At 35.9% G+C, this 13,828-nt stretch overlaps 1 protein-coding gene across 3 annotated transcripts; it reads left to right on the forward strand.

Moving 5' to 3' along the window:
* The first annotated feature begins 223 nt into the window (after positions 1-223).
* On the forward strand, positions 224-13,151 carry LOC125271562 (protein NLRC3-like). 3 transcript variants are annotated; one of them, XM_048195617.1, is made up of 9 exons: positions 224-350; positions 4,231-4,307; positions 5,302-5,473; positions 5,868-5,984; positions 6,171-8,066; positions 8,878-9,051; positions 10,078-10,251; positions 10,988-11,034; positions 11,380-13,151. In XM_048195617.1, the coding sequence occupies exons 3-9, from the start codon at positions 5,358-5,360 to the stop codon at positions 11,931-11,933; spliced, it is 3,078 nt and encodes a 1,025-aa protein (XP_048051574.1). In that variant the 5' UTR covers positions 224-350; positions 4,231-4,307; positions 5,302-5,357; the 3' UTR covers positions 11,934-13,151. The 3 variants fall into 3 exon arrangements, with proteins under 3 accessions (XP_048051574.1, XP_048051576.1, XP_048051575.1); XM_048195619.1 differs by having other exon boundaries at positions 5,871-5,984; XM_048195618.1 differs by lacking the exon at positions 4,231-4,307 and having other exon boundaries at positions 254-350.
* Positions 13,152-13,828: the final 677 nt, after the last annotated feature.

The following is a 13,828-nucleotide window of genomic DNA, read 5'->3' on the forward strand; positions in this document are numbered from 1 at the left end:
AGATTAAGACTGAGAGATTCAGACACTACACACTGAGATGATGCATTGATTCAGTGTGTGTTTAAAGCATGTGAGAGAAACGACTGACACACTGATATCCTGTTCAGCACTGTTGTAAACAGGTAAAACAAGAAAGCAACACGCACACATCTGACTACAGTCCCGCTCGACCTGTGATGATGCCCTACGCCACTAGAGGGAGTTTACTATTCATAGTGGAGTTATAAGAAAATAAGACACACCTAAACCAGGTACAAACGAAAGTAAAAGGGGAGGAAGAAGAGACGCCATTTCAAGGCTTTAAACCTGTTAACTACTGTATGGCTGTTTAAACAGACGCACATTTTGTGGTAAGCTCAGAAATTATTCTTCATGTAACTATGCAGTGACATAAAAATTAGCTCCTGTTTATGCTCTTCTTTACATGGGATTTAAAACACTAATCATTAGCCTATATTTCGAGAGTAAATAAACTAACCAATATGGCGGAAACGTTGACGATTAGGCCAATAAATTACAAATATTTCTAGATCATGCGATGATATGATAACTGTGAGTTTAAAGATATTTCTTTAACAGGACAGTTTTCTACTAATGATGGTCCTATTATTATTATTATTGTGCGTCTCACAGTAGAAGGCATAGAAACACCAGAAAAGACACGCGCTGGTCGTGAGGCACCACAAAAATAAGTGTACTTCAGGGGCCTGTTTCAATAAGGAGGTTCAACCAACTCTGAGTTAAAACTTGAACTCTGAGTTGACTTACTCTGAGATGGGAAACTCTTAGTTATCAGTTTCAGAACAGCTGAATTGAGTTAGTTCAGTTGACTCTGAGTTAAGCGCGTGCACCACGACTACGAAAAGCCATCATCAGCTCCGGTATTACGAATCACCATGGCAACGGCACCTGACAAAAGGACATCCGCATACTTCTGAGTCAATGCAAGTTTAATTCTTATCACTGTTATAATATCAAAGGTGAAAACTGGCAGAATGGTAAGTTATTGAACTAATATTTATTTTCATGGTATCCCACATGCAAAAAAGAAGAATAAAAAATAATGCAGGATGCAATAATAAGAGTGTAAATGATTTTATCGTTATTAAACACTTGTTAGGCAATTTACTTCCACTTTTAGAAAATTTTCTTCATTTTTAAAAAAAATAAATGCCTTTCTGATGTGATATGTGATGGGAAAAGGAAGAATAGCAAGCATGGCAGAAGGCGGATTCAAACCCAGTCTATCACATCACAAGTTAATTCTCCAAACCTAACACACTATTGCCTACACCACTGCAGCCACAAGAACGTGTGTCTATTTTAACCTGGTGTGACACTGGTGGGCGGAGCTACTGTAAATTTGCACTTAGTAATACCCAGGTGAAACAAAAAGTATACTTGAGTGCATTAAAAAAAAAACTTAAATACAAGCAAGTAAATTTGTAGTACATTATTTATTTTGGTGCTAAATAAAAGTGTCAAAGTTATACACTATAAATACACTAATTCAATGTATATTTGTACTTCAGTGGTACTTCACTGCACTTGGAAGAGTATACTAAATACCACTACTACTTAAATGGATTTTTAGTGCAATGAAATAAAGTATACTACCACAAAAATATACATTATACATGTGTACAAATGTACATATAAAGGTGTATGAAAGATGGGTTCAAGTGTACTACAGGTGGTAACTAAATACATTTTGTATATATTCATTATATATTAATCTTATATTTGAAATACATCATAAGTCTATTTTAAAAGTGTGTGAAAGATGGGTTCAAGTGTACTACAAGTGGTAACTAAATACATTTTTAATACAGAGATAGTATGTTAAAAGCACATTTTAGTTCAAATTCATGGTGTCTCAAAATAGCACAGTTGAGTACACTTAGATGTTCTTAAGATTATCGTAAGTACTAAAGAAGAGCTTTTAGTATATTAAGTACAAAATAAGTGCACGTAAATAGAGCACTTTAAGTACATTATGGAAGTGTATAAGTGTACTAAAATAAAGTGTATTTTACTTTTTTTTTTCACCTAAGTAGACACTCCGACACTTTCCGTTTGCATTAAGATTATTTTTATTAATATAAAAACAATATAAATAATCACATTAAAGAGCATTAAAATTAGACAAAGCTTAAAATATTAATTACGACTAAGGTCTGTTTTGATGGTGGGGATTAAAAGTTTGAGGGAAACTTTAACAATAATGTTCACATTTTTTCCCCCATGCAATTACTTTACAATGCAATCGTCAATAATTAGATTGATAATTAGATTAATAATAATTAGATTAAACTGAAGTTGTTTTAAAAAAGAAAGAAAGCAATATTTCCAGCCCATAGACGATTATTCAAGTATAACTGGTCTGATCATCGTGTTTGAGTGATTGGATAGTATTATACTGTAGATAAAAACAGCCAGTTAATCATAATAAATATAATGCAAAAATAAACAAAATAACATTAAAAATGCAATTAAATCAATCCTCTGGCAGTAAGTTCACTGGCAGCAGTGGTGACATTTGCTGTACACACATAGTAGGGTATCGTTTGTAGTCTAAATAAACAGTTAAATATTGACGTTTATTGTTAAGTTCAACTAAATTAATTTCATTTTCTTCTTAAAACTGGCTTGCATCCATTGAAAATAATGCATGTGGAAATTATTTTACGCTACTAAGTGGAGCCAGATGTAATGACAAGTGGACTGTGATAAAGGTCTGTTATAAATGTCTATAGAGTTAAAAGTCTTTTTTGTTTCTATTTAGGTAAAAATAACGATGTTTATGATTGGTAAAATAAGCTGTTATTAATGGACAGGGCCTTTTACAATTTTATAAGGAAGTTGAAATCAAGATAAATCTTTAAATGTTTTTGTGACTGGGATGGGTGATATGGACTTAAAAATGTATCACGATATTTTGTTATTTATTGCGATAACAATATCAATGATGATATAAACAGTGCCATTCACCACTTTTTTGACTATATATATATATATATATATATATATATAAAAACTGTAAAAAAAAAAACCAAACAAACACCAGCCCTTGCAGAAATGAAAAAGTTGCAGATATACTTTTCTTCTGTAAAAGTGCAGATAATGTTTAAAGAGTGCAACCATATGATAGGTAGAGCGTGTGTAAGGCTGGGAAAGGCTTAGCTTTCCCCTGGCCATGGGTAAAAAATTAACGGGGGTTCGGCCAAAAATGCACCTGCACATTTATACTAAATATATTAATAAAGTGAAAATGAAAATTAAATGAAAAGTGTTGATTGCGGCATTAAATATAGATCTGCGTAAGTTGCGTTATACTTTTTACATGTTTTACAGCATTGCGCACTATAACCAATCACACACGATTCTGTTGAGCTTACAATTAAAATAGCAAATCAGAGGTGTTCAGATTAGTCAGCGCTTAAACCGGAGTTTTGTTCAGTGAGTGAGCTGAACTCGGAATTCTGACTGAATTCTGCACTTTGGCTAATGCTCTCAGACTCATCATAAACTGATAAACATAAACAGATTTGGTGATTGTGCTCTTGAGAGCATCGAAACTAAGATAAACAGGTTTTTCTATTTACAGCGTGTTTTTGCACCATTGAGCAATGTAGCTAATCACAAACATATCTGATGATTTCTTGAACACATTGTCCAAAACGTTTTTGTCCAGTGCTGACATCTGCACACTCAAATCCCGTTATCTCGTTACAGTTCAACTTTAAAAAAAAAAAAAAAAAACGTATAGATATTATTTAGGCTAAATAAGATCATTGTACAGTTAGCTTAATTGACTAGCACTTTGTGAGATTGCAATGAATTAAGATGAGTGAGAGCTCATAGGCGATAAAATTCATTCAGAATTTGAAGTTGTTGTTTTTTTTTGCTGCATTAGGTAAGGCAATGGTTAGGCTATTGATTATTTAAACTGGCTGTCATGCCAAATCATGCATACAGTATGCTTAGCTGTTCAAATTAGAGTGGTTTGTGAATAACCACTTTAGGAACAAGAGCTTTTATGCTGGGATATGTAGGTTGCTGATAGGCGACACGCAACTATTTCATGACATTCTATTTAAATGTGTTTTTATGGAGGAATCACATCTAGCCTTACCCTAGAGTTGGTTCACCCTCTGCCTATGAGTGCAACTGTACTGAAAAACATCACACAATAATAATTAATTACACAATTTTCTCTCGTTGTGGAAGCGTTTTGTGCAGCTGAGGGCTCGAGGCAGTGCTCGCATCGCAGTCTCAGAGCAGACTATGCCAGAAGTCTGCAGTGGGTGAGTGGTGTTACCATCACAGAGAAGCTCAAAATCTCTTTCCTGAACTCCTGAACATCCTATTTCAGTTAGCTTTATAAGTTTTGTATACTTGATGCAATTTATTTTTATAAGATTTTTGTGGCATCTACATCTTTAGTTAAAAGTGTTCAGGTACTCAATATGCACTTCATACATTTCAGTAGGGTTGCACAATATATCGTTTTAGCATCAAAATCACAAGGTGCGCATCCGTGATATTCACAACGCAGGATGTGCGATGTCTAGTATAGGGATCGTTAATCCGTATGGACCAGACGCCACGGTTCAAAACGCAGGTGATTCTTGGATTAATTGCAAAGTTTGATGATCATGAAAGTTGAAAGTTTATCATTTGAATGTGTTTTAGGTCCTAAACATTCAAGAGATTTTAAACCATCTGAGTGCACAAAGACGTGAAAGAGAGCTCAATTCTGAACAGGCAGTTGTTTTATGTGCGCAGTGGCAACAATGGCACACATACACACACACACACAATTGATTATGGCTTAGGTGAGCGAAACAAGCCCTTGCTGTGCTTACTAGGCATACCGTTAAGTCAAGTAGTTCGTACTCACAGCGTGACTGGATAGCAACCATGCTATCCAGTCTCATAGTCACTGGCCAAAGAAATGGGCTGAAATCGAAAATTCTGGATGACCTTAGCCGAAAACCAAAACCCGAAAATTACTTTTTTTTATAATTATTAATTGAATAGACATTTTTAGACACTGACATTGTGGAGACATTTTAATCGTACATGAACAAAAATTGTGATATCGCACACACCCCATTCTGAATATACATAATGTACTGAATATACATTTTTGATTTTGCATTAAGCTATATTTGTATGTTACAATAATAATAATGGGAAGGTAAATAGATTGCCGTGTCATCCAGATAGACTGTACTTTGTTATAGCTGTATTGTATCATTGTACTACAGAATTTAACTCTGTGTTTCCACATACAAGGTCTGAGATCAGTCTCTCCACACTCTTTTGGCAAATAAGAGTAGGAGAACACTAAAATGAGTCTCCATAATAAGAGAGAAAATGAGGACTCTGCCTCTAAAATGAGTTCTCCATCTCCTGGATCAAGCTGTGTGTCTACGAAGAGTGATCAATCCATGACGACAGATCCCAGGTAAGACACTAGCTATTTTAGCATTGATGCTTTTATTCTGAAAAAGTGATTTACAGTTCATTCCAAAAGTCTGCAGTGGGTGAGTGGTGTTACCATCACAGAGAAACTCAAAATCACTTTCCTGAACTTTCACTGTCACTGTTTCCTCACTGGTGGAATGATCTTCCTAATTGCAATTTTCAAGAAGTGTCTATAGCACTTGACTAATTCCTGTTAAACCACTAGCTCTGCCTCTTTCTTTCTAGTCTTTCTAGTTGATTGTCATATTCCCTATAAGTAAATGGCTTTGGATAAAAGGTATCTGCTAAATAATTGTAAATCTGTTGTGCAGTAAAGTTACACAGTATAGCTAGTACACTAAAATTCTGTCTTGTTTGTCTTTTGTTGGCATCAGCAGGAGGAAAAGACAGAGATCAGAGTCTCCAGATCCCAGCTGTGTGTCTGTGAAGAGTAATAGATCAAGGGATCGTCCCCCTGAATTCAGTGATGGACCAGTGACCTCTGAGCCATTGTTAGTAGACATTTGCTATTTTACACATCACATAATACTGACTAAATACAATGAAATAACAATAATTATACTCCAAAATGTACAACATGTGCACTGATGCACATAAAAAGTGTGATTAAATCATGCCTAGTAACCTATGTATTTCTGAAAGTCTCATTGTGTTTTTTGCTGCTTGTTTCTTTTTAGTTTCAGCAAGGGAGAAATATATGAGCCACTCAGATCTGTGCCATCCTCTGTATTATACTATCAAACTCACATCAGGCAGGACAAAACTGAAGCAGTCCTGGAGAAACACACACTGGAGACTGGAGACCTGCAAAGAGTCAAAGACCAGCACAAAACCAACATGAAGAACAAATACGATAGATTTTTTGAGGGAAACAAACTCCAAGAGAATGAAATCCTCTTGAACAGGATCTACACCCAGCTCTACATCATAGAGGGAGAGAGAGAAGGAGTGAATGAAGAACATGAGGTTTTACAGATTGAGAAAACAGCCAGAACACAACACTCACAAGACACTCTGATTGACTGTAATGACATCTTTAAATCATCACCTGAACCAGGATGTGTGGAAAAAGACCAAATCAAAACTGTTCTTACCAAAGGCATCGCTGGAATCGGAAAAACTGTCTCTGTGCAGAAGTTCATTCTGGACTGGTCCGAGGGAAAAGCCAATCAGGATGTAGATTTCATGTTTTTGCTTCCATTTCGAGAACTGAACTTGATTCGAGATCATCAGTACAGTCTTCACAGTCTTCTGCTGGACTTTCATCCTGAACTTCAAGATCTAGACTCAAAGATTTATGAGAACTGTAAAGTTGTGTTAATCTTTGATGGTCTGGATGAAAGCAAAATGACACTGATGTTTTCAGATGCACAGAAAGTTTCTGATGTGACTGAGACTTCATCAGTGTTTCTGTTGATGTCAAACCTCTTGAAAGGAGAGCTGCTTCCCTCTGCTCTCATCTGGATCACCTCCAGACCAGCAGCAGCCAATCAGATCCCCTCCAAATACATCAACCGTCTGACAGAAATTCAGGGGTTCAATGAGCCTCAGAAGGAGGAATATTTCAGGAAGAAAATCAGTGACGAACATCAAGCCAGCAGAATCATTTCACACATCAGAAGAGCAAGAAGCCTCCACATCATGTGCCACATACCCGTCTTCTGCTGGATCTCATCTACTGTGCTTCAAAAGCTCCTGAAAGAAGATCTGAGTGCAGAAATCCCTCAAACTCTGACTGAAATGTACATCCACTTCCTGCTGATTCAGATCAACATGAGGAATCAGAAGCATGAAGAGAGAGATCCAGAGATACTCCTGCAGTCCAACAGAGAAGTGATTGTAAAACTTTCAGAAGTGGCTTTCAAACAGCTGATGAAGGGCAATGTGATGTTCTATGAGGAGGACCTGAGAGAGAGCAGCATAGACGTCACTGACGCCTCAGTGTATTCTGGGATTTGCACTGAGATCTTTAAGGAGGAATCTGTGATTCATCAGAGGAAAATCTACAGCTTTATTCATCTGAGCGTTCAGGAGTTTCTCGCTGCTTTCTATGTATTTTACTTCCATGTAACTTCAATTATGCAGGGACTGAGTAATTTTGCTTCAATACAAATTTTGCTTAAAGGTGCAGTAGATCAAGCCCTCAAGAGTAAAAATGGTCACCTGGATCTGTTCCTGCGGTTCCTGCTGGGAGTCTCACTGGAGTCCAATCAGACACTCTTACAGGATCTACTGACACACACAGAGAACAGCTCCGAGAGCATCAGAGAAACCACACAGTACATTAAAGAAAAGATCAAAGATGGATGTGGACTCTCCACTGAAAGATCCATCAATCTGTACCTCTGTCTGCTGGAAGTCAAAGATCAGACTCTGTCCAGAGAGATTCAGGAGTTTGTGAAATCAGACAAACACTCAGAAAAGAAACTCTCTCCTGCTCACTGCTCGACAATTGCCTACATGCTTCAGATGTCAGTGGAGGTGCTGGATGAGCTGGACCTCAAGAAATTCAACACATCAGATAAGGGAAGAAGAAGACTAATACCAGCTGTGATCAACTGCACAAAAGCCCTGTGAGTGTTTAGACTATGAGTTACAATGAAGAGTCCTTTCTAAACAGAATTAAAGTTTCTGTTGTTGTGTCAAATAATTTATCTGGCATATAATTTGCTTAGTTTGAAAAGTAGAAAACGTTTTAACTAAAATGAATGTTCAACAGAATGTTTTTGAATGCCAGTTGTAGAAAGGATTTAAGAATTTAATTCTTGTTCAATTCAATTCACATTTATTTGTATAGTGTATTAATTGATTGTTGTACAGTTAGCTAACAATCTATTAATTTATACAATGTATTATTAAGGCAGAAACAATGAGCTCATTGAAGTAATTAATACATGTAAACAAAAAGATGCGTCTTTAATCTTGATTTAAACTGGGAGATTGAGTCTAAACCCCCGAAAGTTATCAGGCAGGCTATTCCAGAGTTAAGTAGCCAAATGTGTAAATGCTCCTCCCTCCTTTTAGTGGACTTAGATATCCTAGGTACAACCAGAAGTCCAGAGTTTTGTGAACTTAAAGAGCGTGATGGATTGTAGGGCGATAGAATATTGGTTAAATACACAGGAGCTAAACCATTTAGGGCCTTATTGGTCAGTAGCAATACTTTATAATTGATAATAATTGGACTATTTTGTAGCTTGTTTATTGAGGATGCAGGGAAACCAGTAATGCATTACAGTAATCTAGTCTAGAGATCATGAATCCATTAACTTTTCTGCATCAGAAACTTATAATATGTTCTGTAGCTTAGGGATGATTCTGAGATGGAATAATGCTGTTTTTTGGAACATTTTGGAACATCTTGTGTGTTTCTCTCTCTTTCAGTTTTGCTGGCTGTAATCTCTCAGATCAGCATTGTGAAATTGTTGCATCAGCTCTTCAAACCCCAAATGGTTTCCTGAGAGAGCTGGACCTAAGTAACAATGACCTGCAGGATTCAGGAGTGAAACTGGTCTCTGATGGATTGAAGAGTCTAAACTGTCAGCTGCAGGTACTGAGGTGTGTAAGATTTGATTTTGGATACCATGAATGCTCAGAAATTGTTAAATTTAGCACACTGTTCAAAGAGGGCACCCCTGGTGCCTACAGCTAACAATTGCACTTATTTTTTCCACTTGTAACTTTTTAATCAAATGGCTTAAATCAATTTTTTTCTGGATGTATAGACTTTTTACCATTTTTTTTTTTAGTTTTCTTAAAACATGCTTATTCATTTCTCTAATACAGAATTTACCAGATCTTCTCCAAATTGTCAAATTAAAAGTATTTTATGTGTGTTTATTTGTAGTATAAACTGCAGTCTTAACTTCATAATGTTTAGACCCTTTTGACCTTTCCTTGGTAGCCTACATTAGGGAATCTTACAGTATATGATTTTAATGGGCACAGTAAAATAAGTGCCTGGGTAGGCTTCCATCATTCATCACATTCATAATAAATACACTGCTGCAAAAACCACCCAGCTACCCAACTCTCTAAAACATGTATAATTAATGGTAACACTTTATTTTGATGGTCCCTTTTTAACAAACTTTACAACTACATGTCAACTACCTCTCATGAGAGTATTAGTAGACTGTCTACTTAATATCTGCTACCCCTTTATTGTGATGGTCCTCCAACAGACATTCTATGGACTATAAGGAACTTTGCAGCTACATCTCAATTTATTCTAACCCTAACCATACCAGTCTACTGATACTCTACTAAAACTCTAATGAGCGTTAGTAGACATGTAGGTGCAACATTACTTATAATCAACAGAATGTGTAAAAGGGACCATCAAAATAAAGTGAAACCTAATTAATAACCAACACTGTTGTAATAGCTGATAGAAATCATGGGCATTAACAGGGACATTAGACCAGGCACATTATTTAATTGACAGAGTAGTTTTCCTAATTTTAGCACTGTCACTTCTTAATGTCTTATTTAATCTTCTGTTTTGTAGATTATCTCTCTCTCTCTCTCTCTCTCTCTCTCTCTCTGTGTGTGTGTGTGTGTGTGTTATGAATTGATCTATAGGTTGTCAGGCTGTATGGTGACAGAGAAAGGCTGTCGTTATGTGTCTTCAGCTCTGAGTTCAAACCCCTCACACCTGAGAGAGCTGGATCTGAGCTACAATCATCCAGGACAATCAGGAGTCAAGCTGCTCACTGACAGACTGAATGATCCAAAGTGCTCACTGCAGATACTCAAGTATGAGGGAATATGTGGGAGAATAGTTTCTTTGCCAAAGCCATATCTGTTTTAAATACCACAATAACTTATATTCAACATGTTCAGTTTGAGTCGTGTCTGCTGAATGTGAGATGTCTTGTGTATGGTATGGTGTGTTTTATTTTATTTCTTATTATTTATTAGATTTATTTTATTTTAGTTTTTTTTATTATAGCTCTCAAAGGATTGCATTTCAATTTCATTGTACTTGTACTTGTATAATGACAATAAGGACATTCAATTCAATTCAATTTTGTTTTTTTAAAATTGCACCCATTCACCCAGGTACACTTGCACACTGTTTGTAAGGTAGTTTACAGGGGCTGTGAAAGTTCTGATGGCTTTAGACTGTTTTATTTTTTCTCTCTTCTGTGGAACAAGAGAACAAGCCTTCAGGCCGCTCTGATATGGATGTTTCGGCTTCTGTTTATTTTATTAACCTATTATCTGTGTCTAAATTTGTGTACTTGCTTAAAGTTAGTTTCTGGCTTAACTATCCCTTGGTTGAAATAATAAATTATTAGTTTTGAGAGTTTTGGTTTTTAAACTGTTTGAACAATTTTTTGTTTAGTCAATTGGTCTCGAATTTATCCTCACTAAGTTATGGTTGCTGTTGTTTTTTTGTGCTGATGTGTCTTTTGTGCTCTGTAGCTATTAGTTTATTAGACTTTTAATAATCAGTAATTTATCATGGCTTCTATTTGTCTCGTTCTAGTGTGGATAATGGAGAACATTTAAGAATCACACCAGGACTGAGAAAATGTAGGTCTTTTCTCTTACACACACAAGGTTGTTGACTGTTATTAAGCATGTTGCATAGTTTTCCAGGTTAATGATATTTTTATAGCCTAACCCAACCCCTACCCCTAAGCCTACCCATCACAGAAACTTACTAGACACTAGATTTAAATAAAAACACGTTTGGCCAATTTATACCTAGTGCACCTTATAACTAGTGATGACCAGTAAAATGTCCTGACTAGCTGATTGTCATAATATTTCACTATATGTGGTACAGCCCTCAAAAGTACAGTATAGTTAAACAAGTATACACACACACACACAGCTCTAAAACTGTCCTTTGTGTATGTCTCTTGTTGTTTTCAGATGCCTGTAATCTCACACTGGATCCAAACACCATAAACACTCAACTCATTTTGACTGATGAGAAGAGGAAGATTATACATGCAACAGAGCCGCAGTCATATCTTGATCATCCAGAGAGATTTGATAGCTGTGAGCAGGTTTTGTGTGAAGAGAGTCTGACTGGACGCTGTTACTGGGAGGCTGAATGGAGCGGGAAGGGTGCTGAAATAGTAGTGTCATATAAAGGCATCAGGAGGAAAGGAGTGAGTGATTGCTGGTTTGGATACAATGACAAATCCTGGAGTCTGTACTGTTGTGCTAATGAATTCACTATCTGGCACAATAATGTGAGCTATAATATAGCCTTCCCTTTATCCTCTAATAGAGTAGGAGTGTATCTTGACTGGTTGTCTGGCATTCTGTCCTTCTACAGTGTCTCTGACACACACACACTCACACACTTACACACATTCAACACCACATTCACTGAACCCCTCTATGCTGGATTTGCAGTTTATCCTGAATCTTCAGCTTCTCTGTGTCTGTTTAAACAACATAATGTGAAAAACAACTAGGATTTCAGAAACAAGCTGTCACTTTTCCAAGTAGTCACATTTTTTCCAGTCTCATTTTTAAATTAAACAGTCAACGCAGTGGTTTTCAATCCTGGTCCTGGAGACCCACCGCTCTGCACATTTTCTGTGGAGATATGCTGTATTCACGCCACCTCGTATTTACCGGAATCTTGAGATGAGAACATGTGACATTATATTCGGAGCTGTTCACGTCCTCGGACTAGGAATTATGCGTTTCTATGGCACAACTAATCAGAAGCCAGAATCTCGTAGTTACAGGTATTACGATATGGTGTGAACGCACCTATAGTTTCATTAACTGAACTGAGTGTGTCAGTTAAGAGAGAGACATACAAAATGTGCAGAGAGGTGGGTCTCCAGGACCAGGATTGAAAACCACTTAATTTAAAATTAGAAATGAAAGTTTTGTTTCTTTAGCTGATAGGTCATCTACATGCTAGTGTACATCTAAATGTTGACTAAAAATATCTGAGAAAATCATATTCTTAGATTTGTTTTGTTGCTACATTGACAGCTAATGTTACTGTTTATATTTTAATTTTCCCATGTTTTGTATTGGTTTTGTAAAAACATTTGGTCAGGTAACCTAAAAATGTGCTTTCTTGTGCTAACATCTTTTATTCAAGTGAAAATAAATGATCAGTTACAGGTTTTATTCCAGTGAAAATATTTTCCAGTTGATGAATATGGCTGACTTCATTGGGTAGCTGCTGTGAAAGTAACAGGTGATGTTGTCTCTTTAATTTAACAGCTGCACAATTTAACACTGGGTTACTGGTTTTCTTCGCACATGCAATGTCTGTCACTTTACATCTGTAAAGTTTAGATTCAGGTCTGAGAGCTTCAGATTATTAGTTCAGTGAACATGACTGCATGGTAACAAACACAGGATTTGAACAATACAATTAATAGCTAAACATTCAACATGACTCTGTGTTGGGGGTAAAGCCCAGTTGACTGTACAGTTGTCTGTTAGTCCTGCATCACAAAATATGCTACTCTTCATGGAAGCATATCCTGGCAATTATTACCTAAAACCCAGATTTTTTAAAACATTTACCACAGTTTTAGCATACCAACAGCTTTTTCAATGCCTCAAATGACTTGCACTGCATTCTGGGTGCATTGCTGCATGAATAAATTATGAGCTTAGTAATTTCCTTTATTCTCACTATTTTATTTTATTTTATTTTGCTGTTTTGTGTGACTTTTTAGAAGTTGTTTTCTAATGTTCAGAGTTGATCTGTTTATCTGAATATGCTGTTTGTCACCATTGTTGAGATTCATATGTTGATTCTTGATGTCTGTGTGTGCCTAAAAGAAAGATTTTTTCTTATTATCATAACTTTTAAGAAATCATTAGAATTATATTGAAAATGCTGGATCTTCTGCTGTAGACTCACAGAGCTGCTGTAATCAATAAGGTAAATGTAACTCAGAGGTTGGGCTCTAAATGCAATGTGATCTCATGACATGTACATTTACTTTTTCGTACACACAAAATTGTACAATATTGATGTATTTATAGCACTAAAACGTAAAATATTTAAGTATTGACAGCAATAAAATGTAATTTATTTATGTATCCAAGTGTGAATGTGTATGAATTATATTAATTGTATTATTATTAAAATCATGCCATTGTTTTAATTCTGTTGTATTCAATTATCACATCAATACATGTTTTTAGTCACATTTATTAATTCAGTTAATTCATCTACTTAATATGATAAAAATTATCTGTTTGTGACTTGTGCTGCAAACTCGTCTCAGAGGATTACATAATGTTAAACAAGACTACACTTTAAAACCTTAAAATGTATAACATTTCTGTAATTGTTTAACCATTTTGTAATATTTAGTTTGTTTGCTGT

Source organism: Megalobrama amblycephala, linkage group LG7 (assembly GCF_018812025.1).
Source record: "Megalobrama amblycephala isolate DHTTF-2021 linkage group LG7, ASM1881202v1, whole genome shotgun sequence".
Lineage (NCBI taxonomy): Eukaryota > Metazoa > Chordata > Actinopteri > Cypriniformes > Xenocyprididae > Megalobrama > Megalobrama amblycephala.

Bases quoted from the DNA above. Each gene is read 5' to 3' on its own strand.
- LOC125271562 (XM_048195617.1), top strand. From the start codon at position 5,358: ATGAGTCTCCATAATAAGAGAGAAAATGAGGACTCTGCCTCTAAAATG. The intron at 8,067-8,877 runs GTGAGTGTTTAG...TCTCTCTTTCAG, and splicing joins ATCAACTGCACAAAAGCCCT to TTTTGCTGGCTGTAATCTCT. The intron at 11,035-11,379 runs GTAGGTCTTTTC...TGTTGTTTTCAG, and splicing joins CACACCAGGACTGAGAAAAT to ATGCCTGTAATCTCACACTG.